General features: G+C 46.4%; 1 protein-coding gene across 1 annotated transcript; it reads right to left on the bottom strand.

Annotated features, from left to right (window-relative positions):
- Window positions 1-46: 46 nt before the first annotated feature.
- Window positions 47-11,866, bottom strand: kpna1 (karyopherin alpha 1 (importin alpha 5)). Its single transcript, XM_084443291.1, has 14 exons — window positions 11,770-11,866; window positions 10,358-10,491; window positions 9,276-9,392; window positions 9,074-9,173; window positions 8,006-8,100; window positions 6,991-7,122; window positions 6,571-6,659; window positions 6,323-6,422; window positions 4,971-5,134; window positions 4,011-4,089; window positions 3,081-3,206; window positions 2,327-2,454; window positions 1,738-1,913; window positions 47-269 (listed from the first exon to the last, which is right to left on the bottom strand). The coding sequence occupies exons 2-14, from the start codon at window positions 10,481-10,483 to the stop codon at window positions 82-84; spliced, it is 1,620 nt and encodes a 539-aa protein (XP_084299417.1). The 5' UTR covers window positions 10,484-10,491; window positions 11,770-11,866; the 3' UTR covers window positions 47-81.
- Window positions 11,867-13,631: the final 1,765 nt, after the last annotated feature.

The following is a 13,631-nucleotide window of genomic DNA, read 5'->3' as shown; positions in this document are numbered from 1 at the left end:
GGGGGGGGGGGTCAGAGCTGGAAGCCCTCCATGGGGAGGGGGGGGATCAAAGCTGGAAACCCTCCATGGGGAGGGGGGGGATCAAAGCTGGAAGCCCTCCATGGGGGCCTCACACTGCTGGAAGAGGAACTGCTGCTGCGTCAGGTCGACCGCCGGGGCCAGGGACGGGTCCTCGTCCTCGGGGCTGAAGTAGCGCTCGATCAGGTCGAAGGCCTTCTGGTAGATGTCCTGGTTCTCGTGGCCCTGCAGGAACTCCAGCTTGTCCAGGCCTGGGGGAGGAGGAGCAGGCGGGTTAGGAGGAGCAGGCGGGTTAGGGGGCGTCCAGGCCTGGGGGAGGAGGAGCAGGCGGGTTAGGAGGCGTCAGGGAATCATGTGGAGATTCCTCTCCAGTGGAAGATAGGGGGGTTCCACAGGTACCACAGGCCTGTTCTAAGGGCGTATTCACACCTGAAAGACCGAACCAAGGTCCGAATCAAAGTATATGCTTTAAAAAAAAAAAAAAAGGATAGCGTTCACATGATCCTGTGTTAAACGAACTAACATCTGTAAACACATTATACATGGTTATACAGATGGTTCATCTATTGGACAGAAATGGAAAATCACTTTCTGATGTGTCGTTATTTCATTCTTTTGTAATAATAAGCAGCAAAAAATATACATAATTTAGATTTTAAACGATCCTTTAGGCAGCAAACACAGATGTAAACCAGGAAGCCCAGGCTATTATATATCTTAACTATATTTGCTTATAGGCTTCAAAGCTGATTTGTAGGCTATATAAAATATGGGTTTTGGGTTGTACAGTTATCAAAATGATTCAACTCCCATTGCACATTAGGTTTATTGGCAAAATATAAAATTTCTCAGCTGTTTGCAATAAACAAATTACATAAGAACTGTTTAAGTAGTTAAACAAAACTAATATTACAAGGGTTTTTATCCAAATTCAACACAAAATGCTACTTTTAGAGGTTGTGTGCTATTTTGGACATTTAGCCCTATTTGTATTCTGTCTACCATAAACCTGAAACAGACCATAATTTCACTGATCGTTCCAGTATTGAGCTAGCTGCAGTTTTTATGCAGGCTCTCTCACTAGGCTACAATGGAAGTCAATGGGGCATACGTGAATGTGTTGGAAAAACTATGATAAAGTGGTTTTCAGAGACGGGAAGCACACAGTGTAATCTTACCAGTTTCAGTGTTTTTCTCCAGTGAAATGTATCACAATCTGAATGTTTTTACATGTTTGGCATGGCTTGGACATAAGCATTCCCCTGGCGCTTGTTTTCACTGTCCACACAGAGGACTATGCAAGTCATGCCAAACACCTAAAAATATTCGGATTGTGATGCATTTCACTGGAGAGCACACTGACGCCCCATGCACATTATTGCGTCGCGTTGCACTGTAAGTCATTAAAGGAGTAGTAAAGGGAAAAATCATGTTTAGCCCTGTTTTAAGGTTACTTATGATCATATACAATGGTTCAGATCAAAAAGTTGACAAAACTAGCACTTTTGAGAAAGTCTGATAATTGCTCTACCACCGTTTTGGTCATACAATGGATGTGGGTGGGCACCTTGGAAAATCATTAAAAAATGAAAAGTGCTTTATAAATATAATGAAGGATTCTTATTGCTGTGTAGTTGTGTTGAGGGTAGAGTTAGGGTGTTGTGTTGAGGGTAGAGTTAGGGTGTTGTGTTGAGGGTAGAGTTGGGGTATTGTAGTGACCGTAGGCCTCCTCTATGAGGGCGCAGTAAGGGTTGATGCCGCCTCCTCTCTTGGCCTCCAGCTCGCCCAGGCGCAGGATGTTCTCCAGGCCGTTCAGGGCCACCTGCACCATCTTGGAATCCATCAGGGTCAGCAGGTCACACAGAGGCTTGATGCAGCCCAATTCCACCAGGTACCTGCAGAGGGCGTGCACACACACACACACACACACACACACACACACACACACACACACACACACGGGTTAACCCAGGTGTGTTGGTCAGGGAGGGGTAACTGTGTGTTGGTCAGGGAGGGGTAACTGTGTGTTGGTCAGGGAGGGGTAACTGTGTGTTGGTCAGGGAGGGGTAACTGTGTGTTGGTCAGGGTTAGGGCCCTGTGTGTTGGTCAGGGAGGGGTAACTGTGTGTTGGTCAGGGAGGGGTAACTGTGTGTTGGTCAGGGTCAGGGTCCTGTGTGTTGGTCAGGGAGGGGTAACTGTGTGTTGGTCAGGGAGGGGTAACTGTGTGTTGGTCAGGGAGGGATAACTGTGTGTTGGTCAGGGAGGGGTAACTGTGTGTTGGTCAGGGAGGGGTAACTGTGTGGGGTACCTGATCTGTTCTGCGGATCCTCCGGAGGTGCCGTTGGTGATGGCCCAAGCCGCCTCCTTGCGCGTGCGGAACTCTGCCACCTGCAGTATGTTGATGAGCGGGAGCAGCAGCCCAGCATCCATCACCATCTACAGGAAGAGACGGCTTACTATATTAACCCTTTGAATACGACCACGTCACCGGCAACATTTTAAAAATATCTAACAAATATTTAATAATATTAAAAAAATATCTAACAAATCTAAAAAATTCCTCACTCCAACACTTGCTGAAAGCTGAGAAATTGCGCTTTCTAGTATTATAGGGAAAATCCAATTAATATTCGAAATGTTGTCACTTTATTTTCAGGGTTAAAAGGGTTAAAGGCTTACGCTAGCCTGAGCCAACACACCTCATACTCTCCACTGACGAGGGCTAATGCTAACATGAGCTAACACATCCCGTACTCTCCACTGACAAGAGGGCTAATGCTAACATGAGCAAACACATCCTGTACTCTCCACTGACAAGAGGGCTAATGCTAACATGAGCAAACACATCCTGTACTCTCCACTGACAAGAGGGCTAATGCTAACCCGAGCTAACACATCCCGTACTCTCCACTGACAAGAGGGCTAATGCTAACCCGAGCTAACACATCCCGTACTCTCCACTGGCAGACGGCTACTGCTAGAGCTAACACAGATTGTTCAAAGTGCCTGGAAAAGAGTCGGAAACGTCTGCATCTTTCTGCTTTCTGAGCCGAGCACAGCACCTGTATCTGAGCGCGGTTTCCAGCGGTGATGTTGGAGATGGTCCAGCAGGCCTCCTTCTTGATGGACTCCTTCGGGCTGCTGAGCAGGTGCAGCAGAGACTGCAGGGCCGAGCAGTTCAGGATCACCTAAACACACACACACACACACTTCTGTAAGACTCACAGTATAGGGGCGGGGCTCCCCGGGAGCTCACCGGGTAAGGCGCGCACCATATGAAGATTAGTTCTCCGCGCGGTGGACCCGGGTTCGATTCCCGGCTCGGGTCCTGTGCTGCATGTCCTCCCCTCTCTCTCTCCCACATTTCCTGTCTCTCTAAACTGTCCTATACCATTAAAGCTGAAAAGCCCTAAAAAATATCAACAAAAAAAAAGAAGACTCACAGTATAATGAATGTTCTTGTAAGACTCAGTATAATGAATGTTCTTGTAAGACTCAGTATAATGAATGTTCTTGTAAGACTCAGTATAATGAATGTTCTTGTAAGACTCAGTATAATGAATGTTCTTGTAAGACTCAGTATAATGAATGTTCTTGTAAGACTCAGTATAATGAATGTTCTTGTAAGACTCAGTATAATGAATGTTCTTGTAAGACTCAGTATAATGAATGTTCTTGTAAGACTCAGTATAATGAATGTTCTTGTAAGACTCACAGTATAATGAATGTTCTTGTAAGACTCAGTATAATGAATGTTCTTGTAAGACTCTCAGTATAATGAATGTTCTTGTAAGACTCAGTATAATGAATGTTCTTGTAAGACTCTCAGTATAATGAATGTTCTTGTAAGACTCAGTATAATGAATGTTCTTGTAAGACTCAGTATAATGAATGTTCTTGTAAGACTCACAGTATGATGCGGAGTACGCTCACTAGACTAAACCTCCTTCCATACATGCAGTACATTTAGATCGTGAGCATGTGGTCATTACCTGCGTCTGGAGGTCATCTCCTGTCACAATGTTCCCCACAGCCCGCAGAGCAGGTGACACCACCTTGTAGTCTGAATGTCTGAAAGATTACACACAGTGTGGGCTCATCATTTATAGTGACGAGTACACTGATCATGTTAATAGTATGCTAGTTATAGACTGCTCTATCCACACTAATCGGAGGGTAGAAGCTGGTCCATGGTTTCATTCGATGTAATGTTTTAACATAACACAATCTGTATTTCCTGTACGAATTGCAGTTTTTACTCTCTGTAAATGTTGTAATGATGAGTTTTTCTTACTTATGCATCTGTGAAAATGTCCTATGAGTCTGTGAATGTTTCACTTCAATGCATTTTGAATCTATGGCTGTGTTCTAATTCTATGTAAGATTGTGCCTCCCCAATAATGACATGCAATATAAAAAGAGGTGCATGTTCACAACCAGTCATGCACCGATGAAGGCCTTTGGCCGAAACGCGTCAGCAGCACTCTAATAAAGTATGATTTGAGCCTCAGCCTCATAGGAGTGCTGCTATTTTCCCATTTTGGGAAATTCTTTTCAAGCATTATTTCATTTATGATGGGGTTGTAGCAACTGGGGTGATGCACGCGTGAGGCCCCATAGTAACTTGCCAACTAGCTAGCTATGGAGCAAGGCATGGAGTTTCTAGGAAACTATGTAAGTTCTAATTAAATATTAAATAGTTTGTTTAGTAGTTTAATAGTTGTTCAAGTGAAAAAGAAACAACCCTTTCTCACTTAAAGTGAATAGCATGTGAGCTTGTACGATTTGCAAAAATTAATGTAAAAACATTTACTTTAACTATTCCATTACAAAATTACATATTTACATAGGTATCGGAAAAAAGCATTGTTTTGGTACTGGTAAAATTCGGGTATTGGTAGACATTTTGAGAATGCTACCCAGCCCTAGTGTGAGTGTGCGTGAGGCCTCACAGCAGCAGCTCCACCAGGCGTCGGCAGACCCCAGAGTCGATGACGGCCTGGATCTTGTCGTTGGGCCCGTCTGACAGGTAGGACAGCGCCCAGCAGGCGTCGGCCAGGATGTCCGTGTCGTTGACAAACAGCAGCCATGACAGCACACTCAGACATGGAGACACCTGGGGAGACAATCACATTTAGTTCCATTAAGAAGATCTTACATATCAGACATAGTGGCCATGTGATTGGTTGTCTAGGTCAGGGGTTCCCGAACCTTTCAGCCCATAACCCCCAATATAACGGTGCCAGAGCCACTATATGATTATCCTGGTACGACCATCCTGTTCTCGCGAGATCGGGATGGTCATAGCAGGCTACTATATGATGTGGTTGAAGCATGCAAATGTTCGCACACACACAAACTAATAGGCATAACAACAAAAGAACAACATCTATTGTATTATTTTACAATAGTAGTAGCTATTGTCCATCCATCCATCCATCTTCATCCGCTTATCCGGGGTCGGGTCGCAGAGGGAGAAGTTCCAGCAGGGGGCCCCAGACATCCCTTTCCCTAGCAGCATCAACCAGCTCTGCCTGGGGAATCTTTAGCCGCTCACAGGCCAGTGCAGAGATGTAGTCCCACCACCTAGTCCTGGGTCTACCCCACGGCCTCCTCCCAGCCGGACACGCCTGGAACACCTCCCTAGGGAGGCTCCCACTAGATGCCCGAACCACTTCAACTGGCTCCTTTCGACGCAAGGGAGCAGCGGCTCTACTCCGAGTCTCTCCCAGATGACTGAACTTCTCACCCGATCTCTCAGGCAGACCCCAGCCACCCTCCAGAGAAAACTAATTTTGGCCGGTTGTATCCGTGATCTCGTTCTTTCGGTCATGACCCATCCTTCATGACCATAGGTGAGGGTGGGGACGAAGATAGACCGATAGACCGAGAGCTTTGCCTTTTGGCTCAGCTCTCTTTTCATCACAACAGTGCGGTAAAGCGACTGCAGAACCGCACCAGCTGCTCTGATTCTCCGGCCAAACTCCCTCTCCATGGTTCCCTCACTCGTGACCAAGACCCCCAGATACTTGAACTCCTTCACTTGGGGTAAGGACTCATTTCCTACTCGGAGCGGACAGCAGCTATTGTATTATTTTAAATGTAACTACTATTTTTACCTTTCCTAACAACTATGGTTAATAGGCTAATTTGAATCGTTTTTATGATCTCACGACCCCCCCACCTCATCATCTTGCGACCCCCCATCCCCATCTTGCGACCCTCCGGTGTAGGTAGAGGTTTCCATGGTGATCTGTATGATTGGCGGGCTGTGACAGCAGAGATAAGCTGGGTTGGTAATTACCTTGGCGAAGTCTGGGGGCGGGTTCTTTCCTCTGCACAGGTTGGAGAGCGCCCACACAGCGTTCCTCATCATCGTAAGACGATTCTGTTTGGCCAACAACCTGACCAAGAGAGAAGCAGAGAGAGAGAGAAGTTTCTTTCAAACTCAATCACTCCTCACTCCACACTGCTACCAGAAACACAAAGCCTCAGAGGGTTTTATTGTTTTCCCAATAGGAGAACTAGGAACTAGAACGAGATGCCACTTACTGTACAAGGGAGGGCAGGATGTTGCAGCCCACTACATAGTCTCTGCACTCTGTGCTGTCCCCTGCGATGTTCCCCAGGGCCCAGACTGCCTGCAGGGCAGGAGCACACACAACGAAGGGCTGTCAGCCAAACACTTCAGCACCACAATATAAATACAAGATATCATAGAGAAAAAAGCTGAGGATGTTTTTGACTCATACCAGTTAGAACTGTAAGAGAGCACTGAGATCAGAACATAGGGATGTCTTCATTTCTGTCCTTCTGTACTGTACCTGTTCCCCAGGCAGAGCTGGTTGGTGCTACTAGGGAAAGGGATGTCTGGGGCCCCCTGCTGGAGCTGCTGCCTCCGCGACCCGACCCCGGATAAGCGGATGACGATGGATGGATGGATGGATGGATGGATGGATGGATGTACTGTACCTGTTCCTGGACGTCCTGGAAGTCGGAGCTGAGCATCTCTATGAAGATGGGGACGGCTCCCGCCTGGATCACCACGCGGGTCTGGTGGGATGTCCCTGAGGCAATGTTGGTCAGGACCCATGCAGCCTCAAACTGCACAGACACATCACACCAAACCATTACTACCTAACTGCTCCCTCTACCTGGAATAGACTTCAAAAATCTCTGAAGCTCCAGACTCTTGTAACACTGCATAATTTTAAAGCTCAACTCACAGACTTTTAATGAATGATTTGGGAGTGCGCAAATGCTTTACTACATGTCTATTGATCATTGTACACCCTGTAGTAATGGTGCATGTGTATGATGCTAATTTAACTTGGCCTTCCTTCCACAGCATCCCCTTTAACCCCCCCCCCCTTTCATCCCTCTTACCCCCCCCCCACTTTGGCTACTGCATGCTCTATTTTATCTCTCTCCTTTCTTTCGTCTGTGTTGTCTGGTCAGGTGTTGCTCAAAAAAGAGTTTTTTTGATCTTGAGAGAGAGAGAGAGAGAGAGAGAGAGAGTGTGTGTGTAAAAGAGTCTGTGTGAGTGTGTGTGCGTGTGTGAGAGTGAGTCTGTGTGAGTGTGTGTGCGTGTGAGAGAGTCTGTGTGTGTGTGTCTGTGAGTGTGTGAGAGAGTCTGTGTGAGTGTGTGATTGTGTGTGCGTCTGTGTGTGTGTAAGTGTGTTTGTGTGAGAGAAAGTGTGTGTGTGTGAGTGTGTGTGTGTGAGAGAAAGTGTCTGTGTGTGAGTGTGTGTGTGTGAGAGAAAGTGTCTGTGTGTGAGTGTGTGTGTGTGAGAGAAAGTGTCTGTGTGTGAGTGTGTGTGTGTGAGAGAAAGTGTCTGTGTGTGAGTGTGTGTGTGTGAGAGAAAGTGTCTGTGTCTGAGTGTGTGTGTGTGTGAGAGAAAGTGTCTGTGTGTGAGTGTGTGTGTAAGTGTGTGTGTGTGAGAGAAAGTGTCTGTGTGTGTGAGTGTGTGTCAGAGAGAGAGTGCACCTGCAAAGTACAGTTCTCCCTCCTCTTCAGGAAGTCCACAAAGCGCTCCACTACTCCAGGCGTGGCGATGACCTCATCAATGGGCGGGTTGGGCTCTGTGTGAGAGAACATTCTCACCGTGAGGAACCATAGAAGATAGAACATCCTCACTGTGAGAGAACATCCTCACTGTGAGGAACCATAGAAGTTAGAACATCCTCACTGTGAGGAACCGTAGAAGTTAGAACATCCTCACTGTGAGGAACCATAGAAGTTAGAACATCCTCACTGTGAGGAACCATAGAAGCTAGAACATCCTCACCGCGAGGAACCATGGGAGTTAAGGTTCCTCATGGTTCCTTATGGTAAGGATGTGTCTCTCACACAGTGAGGAACCATAGGAAATAGAACATCCTCACTGTGAGAAACCATAGAAGTTAGAACATCCTCACCGTGAAGAACCATACAAGCAGGAGATAGAACATCCTCACCAAGAGCAACCATAGGAGTTAGAACATCCTCACTGTGAGGAACCATAGAAGTTAGAACATTCACACTGTGAGGAACCATAGGAGTTAGAACATCCTCACTGTGAGGAACCATAGGAGTTAGAAGAACATCCTCAGTGTGAGGAACCATAGGAGTTAGAAGAACATCCTCAGTGTGAGGAACCATAGGAGTTAGAAGAACATCCTCAGTGTGAGACACCATACGAGCAGGAGCTAGAACAGTCCCAGGGCCAGGCAGGGTCCAAGTAGCCTAGCTTCACCATCCTGATCATGTGAGCTCAAAATCACAACTGTTTATCTAATATGGGAGGGGTTTGATACAACTGTATCCATTTGATACGATGATTTGATTACTAACCCACGTTTCGCTGCTCTGATTGGTTATAGGTCTATCCAATTGCATCCAGAGGTATTTTGGTCTGCGACCGTTGATAATGCCCCTTGGAAATCAAAATGAAACCTTTGTGAAACTTTTGTGAATTGGGTCTAGCCATGCCAGGCTAGGGTCTGAGGCAAATGGGGCATGAAGTGGCTGTTACTCATCTTTAGACAGGAGCTTCCTGATTGGCCTGTTACTCACCTTTAGACAGGAGCTTCCTGAAGCGCTGTGTTCCCATTAGCTGCTGCTCAGGAGAGCTGGAGAAGATCAGCTGAGTCATGTCCTCTGAAATCACCCCCCCCTAAAAGACACAGCTTGTGAGTGTGTGAGCCAGACGCATGTTCTACGCTCTACAAATGCGCACACGCGTGTTTATGTGACAGTGTGTGTGTCTGTTCTTCACCGTGGAGGGGTCCATGTTGTTGGCCTGGGACTCCAGGCCGTCGCCGTCGGCCATGATGCCCTCCTCCTCCAGCGCCCCGTCCTCCTCCGCTGTCGCTACGTTCCTCCTCTTAAACAGCTGGAACAACATCAGGACCAGACCGTCTCAGCAGAGCTTTATAGGCTCTATAGCCAGAGGCCTTCAGGCATACACACACACACACACACACAAACACGCACATCACACGCACCCACCCCCTCCCGCACTCCATCCCCTCGCTCGCACCCCCCCCCCCCCTTCCCTCTCATTGTAATTGCCTTGTACTGTATTTTGTATGTCGTAATTGTCGTATTGCATTTTGTATGTCGCTCTTTCTTCCTTTTTTATCTGTTATTTGTATTGTGAAGCGCTTTGTTAGGAAGCATGATGGCGGCGCTACGCCCGACAGCAGACAGCCACTCTCCAATTCCTGGCGTTTCTTGTTAATCTGTTTGTTTGCAGTCCTTTGTTTTTGTTTGTCTCCCTTTGTACCTGGGCTGCGCCCCGGGCTGATGTAACAGTTGGTTGGGGGGCGCATTATAAATAAAAATAACATAACATAACATAACATAGGCTACTATAGCTCTCTGGAGTGTTAAATCCCAAACCCACATCCTCATCAGCTTTTAGTTTTGACACGACAAATTCCACCAGAGATCTACAGGTAGATACAATATCGCACAGCAAAGCTCAACTAGGATCTATGAAGTGAACCACCTCTCCATGGTGGAGAAGGGAAGTCGATAGTAAATGGACTGCACTTATATAGCGCTTTTATCCCAAACACTTTACAATTGCCCACCACACACACATTCACACACCAATGGCGGTAGCTGCCATGCAAGGTGCTAGCCTGCTCACTGGGAGCAATTTGGGGTTCAGTGTCTTGCCCAAGGACACTTCGACATGTGGACAGGAGAAGCCGGGATTCGAGCTGCTGACCCTACGATCATTGGACGACCCGCTCTACCAACTGAGCTACGGCAGCCCCACTGATTTGTTGGTGGGTCTGCAACAAAGTGTTACTTTTACTTTCCACCCATCTCCCCTGTGTTGTGGCTTACCTGTTCATCCTTCTTCTGCTTCCGTAGCTGGAGGCCCTCCTCTTCTCTCCTCCTCCTCATCTCGTCTGTGTTGAGCGACTTGTTCTTGTAGCTCTTGAGCCGAGCGTTATCCTTGCCCTGACTCATCCTGTAGTCTGCAAGCAGGTACACAACTGGTCAGAAACCTGTGGTCCACAGTTACCTACAAGTATCAGGAAGCAAAAGCACTATTACCGAGTACTGACACCAAACAGATTGATTCACTACTCGCAAAATGATACAATAACAACACTGCCTGTACCACGAATTGCTGTCTGGCTATGGGTCGACAAAACCATATCATTCTAGCATCTCACACCACAATCAATTCTGTGCACCAAACATCATGACAACATTAGAGTAACGTAGCTAGATAACTGAAGACATTGAACTAGATAAGAGACTCGTCTTCATTAGGTAGCTAGTGCTAATAAGATAGATAGATATATAGATAGATAGATAGATAGATAGATAGATAGACAGACAGACAGACAGTTAGATAGATAGACAGACAGACAGACAGACAGACAGACAGACAGACAGACAGACAGACAGACAGATAGATAGATAGATAGATAGATAGACAGACAGACAGACAGTTAGATAGATAGACAGACAGACAGACAGACAGACAGACAGACAGACAGACAGACAGACAGACAGACAGATAGACAGATAGACAGACAGACAGACAGACAGTTAGATAGATAGACAGACAGACAGACAGACAGATAGTTAGATAGACAGACAGACAGACAGACAGACAGACAGACAGACAGATAGATAGATAATAATTATAGATGTAGGTGTAACAGCTTGGCTAGTTAGCTAGCTATGCTTAAATAACTTCGTGTCCCGATCAAACGACTTGCTATAGATTGGCAGCTGGTTAACCAGCGTAGTAAGTAGGTCAGCCCATTAGAGCTAGGTGCCGGTGCTAGCATAGCTAGCAGTTAGCAAAACGCCGGTCAGCAAACTTGTTGGTAATTTGTAGCCAATTCATGTAAACATTAGTTAACATTACATAGTTAATGTTACATAGTTAACGTTACTAGCACTAACTCGGAGGGTATATCACCCAGCGTTATTTTAGCAATATGAATATTGTCATTATAACGCAACCATGAACCAGCGCATTTCTTTTAATGCACCGGGCCGCCCCGCGGTGAATTAAGTTGCTGCTGCCTGAGGGGCTAAAAGAGGGATGGAGGCTCCGCCCTCGCCGCCAAATCACGTGCCACGTTTACCAACAAACGAGTTTCTCCTTCCACAGCTTATTAGCATCATCATACGCCGTCCGATAGTGGAAACCAACAACAAAGCTAACCAGCAGTAGGAGTTAAAATAATCCAAATAATACGTGGCTCTGGAAAACCATGTTAGATTCAACAGACCTGTAAAAATGGATGTTTAATCTCTGACTCCTCTCGGCCGTCAAGCTCCTACAGCCACCGCCGGGTCTGCTACTGCGCATGCGCACATCTTTTTCTCTCGAACGTCACTCGATGCAGCAGAAATCAGCCAAATCAGAGGAACATTTTGTTTGAATATCATCTGATATTACGAATCAAACCGCCTCCTGACCTGCCAGGAGGTCAGAGGATTGGAATCACGTCATTTATTTTTTTCCCAACGCACTTCTGCGTTAGCCTGGCGTCGCCAGCCTGATCTCGCGAGATCACGGTTTCACTCCGCAGGTCAGTCTGGACATCCGAACAGAAATGTGTTCATGCCATGGATGTGTTATTCCAATCACAACCGTTTATCTAATATGAGATGACGGAACAGAGTAGCGCCGTAGAGGCATTTAAACTAGTGCACTTGGCTAGGATGGACTAACAGCTAGTGCACTTGGCTAGGAGGGACTAAACTAGTGCACTTGGCTAGGAGGGACTAAACTAGTGCACTTGGCTAGGAGGGACTAAACTAGTGCACTTGGCTATGAGGGACTAAATTAATGCACTTGGCTAAGAGGGACTAGCAACAAACTGGTGCACTTAGCTAGGAGGGACTAAACTAGTGCACTTGGCTAGGAGGGACTAACAACAAACTAATGCACCTGGCTAGGAGGGACTAACAACAAACTAGTGCACTTGGCTAGGAGGGACTAACAACAAACTAGTGCACTTGACTAGGAGGGACTAACAACAAACTAGTGCACTTGACTAAGAGGGACTAGCAACAAACTAGTGCACTTAGCTAGGAGGGACTAAACTAGTGCACTTGGCTAGGAGGGACTAACAACAAACTAATGCACCTGGCTAGGAGGGACTAACAACAAACTAATGCACTTGGCTAGGAGGGACTAACAACAAACTAGTGCACTTGACTAGGAGGGACTAACAACAAACTAGTGCACTTGACTAGGAGGGACTAACAACAAACTAGTGCACTTGACTAGGAGGGACTAACAACAAACTAGTGCACTTGACTAGGAGGGACTAAACTAGTGCACTTGGTGTGGAGGGACTAACACCAAACTAGTGCACTTGACTAGGAGGGACTAAACTAGTGCACTTGGCTAGGAGGGACTAACAATCTTTCAGCTATAAGCACTGAAGCGGATCTTCAAATGAACTTTGAGCGAGGCTCCTTTGACCTCCATTTTGTAATGCCCCTGAACTCTACCTGAGATATGTGTGCCCATCACCACAACACAATCCAGTCATAAACTCCATCTGTAGTGCACACAACTGAGGAATTGCTTTTAAAACTTCCACATAATCCAAACAATGTTCAATGCATCAGATTGCATGCACAAATTAATTCATGTGATTAATTCATATTAATATTATGCAAATCTGATGTTGCAATGACACATACATGTAGCCTTAAGGTATTACACATAGCCTTACATGTAGCCTTAAGGTATTACACATAGCCTTATGTTATTGACAACTTCAAATCATTGAAAGTCAGCAAGCCTTCCATGTGTGTCCCCATGAATATGGGTGTTCCATCCTAGTTCCATCCTATTGATTCGGATCGCATGTCCTCTGTTCTCCTTCCATGCAGTTAACTCCATCTCTATGGAACCGCTGGCCCTTTCACAGATCTGCGAGATCAGGATGGCATTAAGGCTATCACACTTCCTGTCTGTCCCCTGATCACAAGGCTGTCAACCTCCCTGTTTGTCCCCTGATCACAAGGCTATCACACTACCTGTGTGTCCCCTAATCAAGATGGCCTCACCAGCCTATCAAACTCCCTTTGTGTCTGATCTGTACGTCTTCACCAGGCTGTCAAACTCCCTGTA

Source organism: Borostomias antarcticus (genome assembly GCF_949987555.1).
Source record: "Borostomias antarcticus genome assembly, chromosome: 9".
Classification (NCBI taxonomy): domain Eukaryota; kingdom Metazoa; phylum Chordata; class Actinopteri; order Stomiiformes; family Stomiidae; genus Borostomias; species Borostomias antarcticus.
Note: the sequence above shows the minus strand (reverse complement) of the source record. Positions and strands in the feature narration are given on the sequence as shown.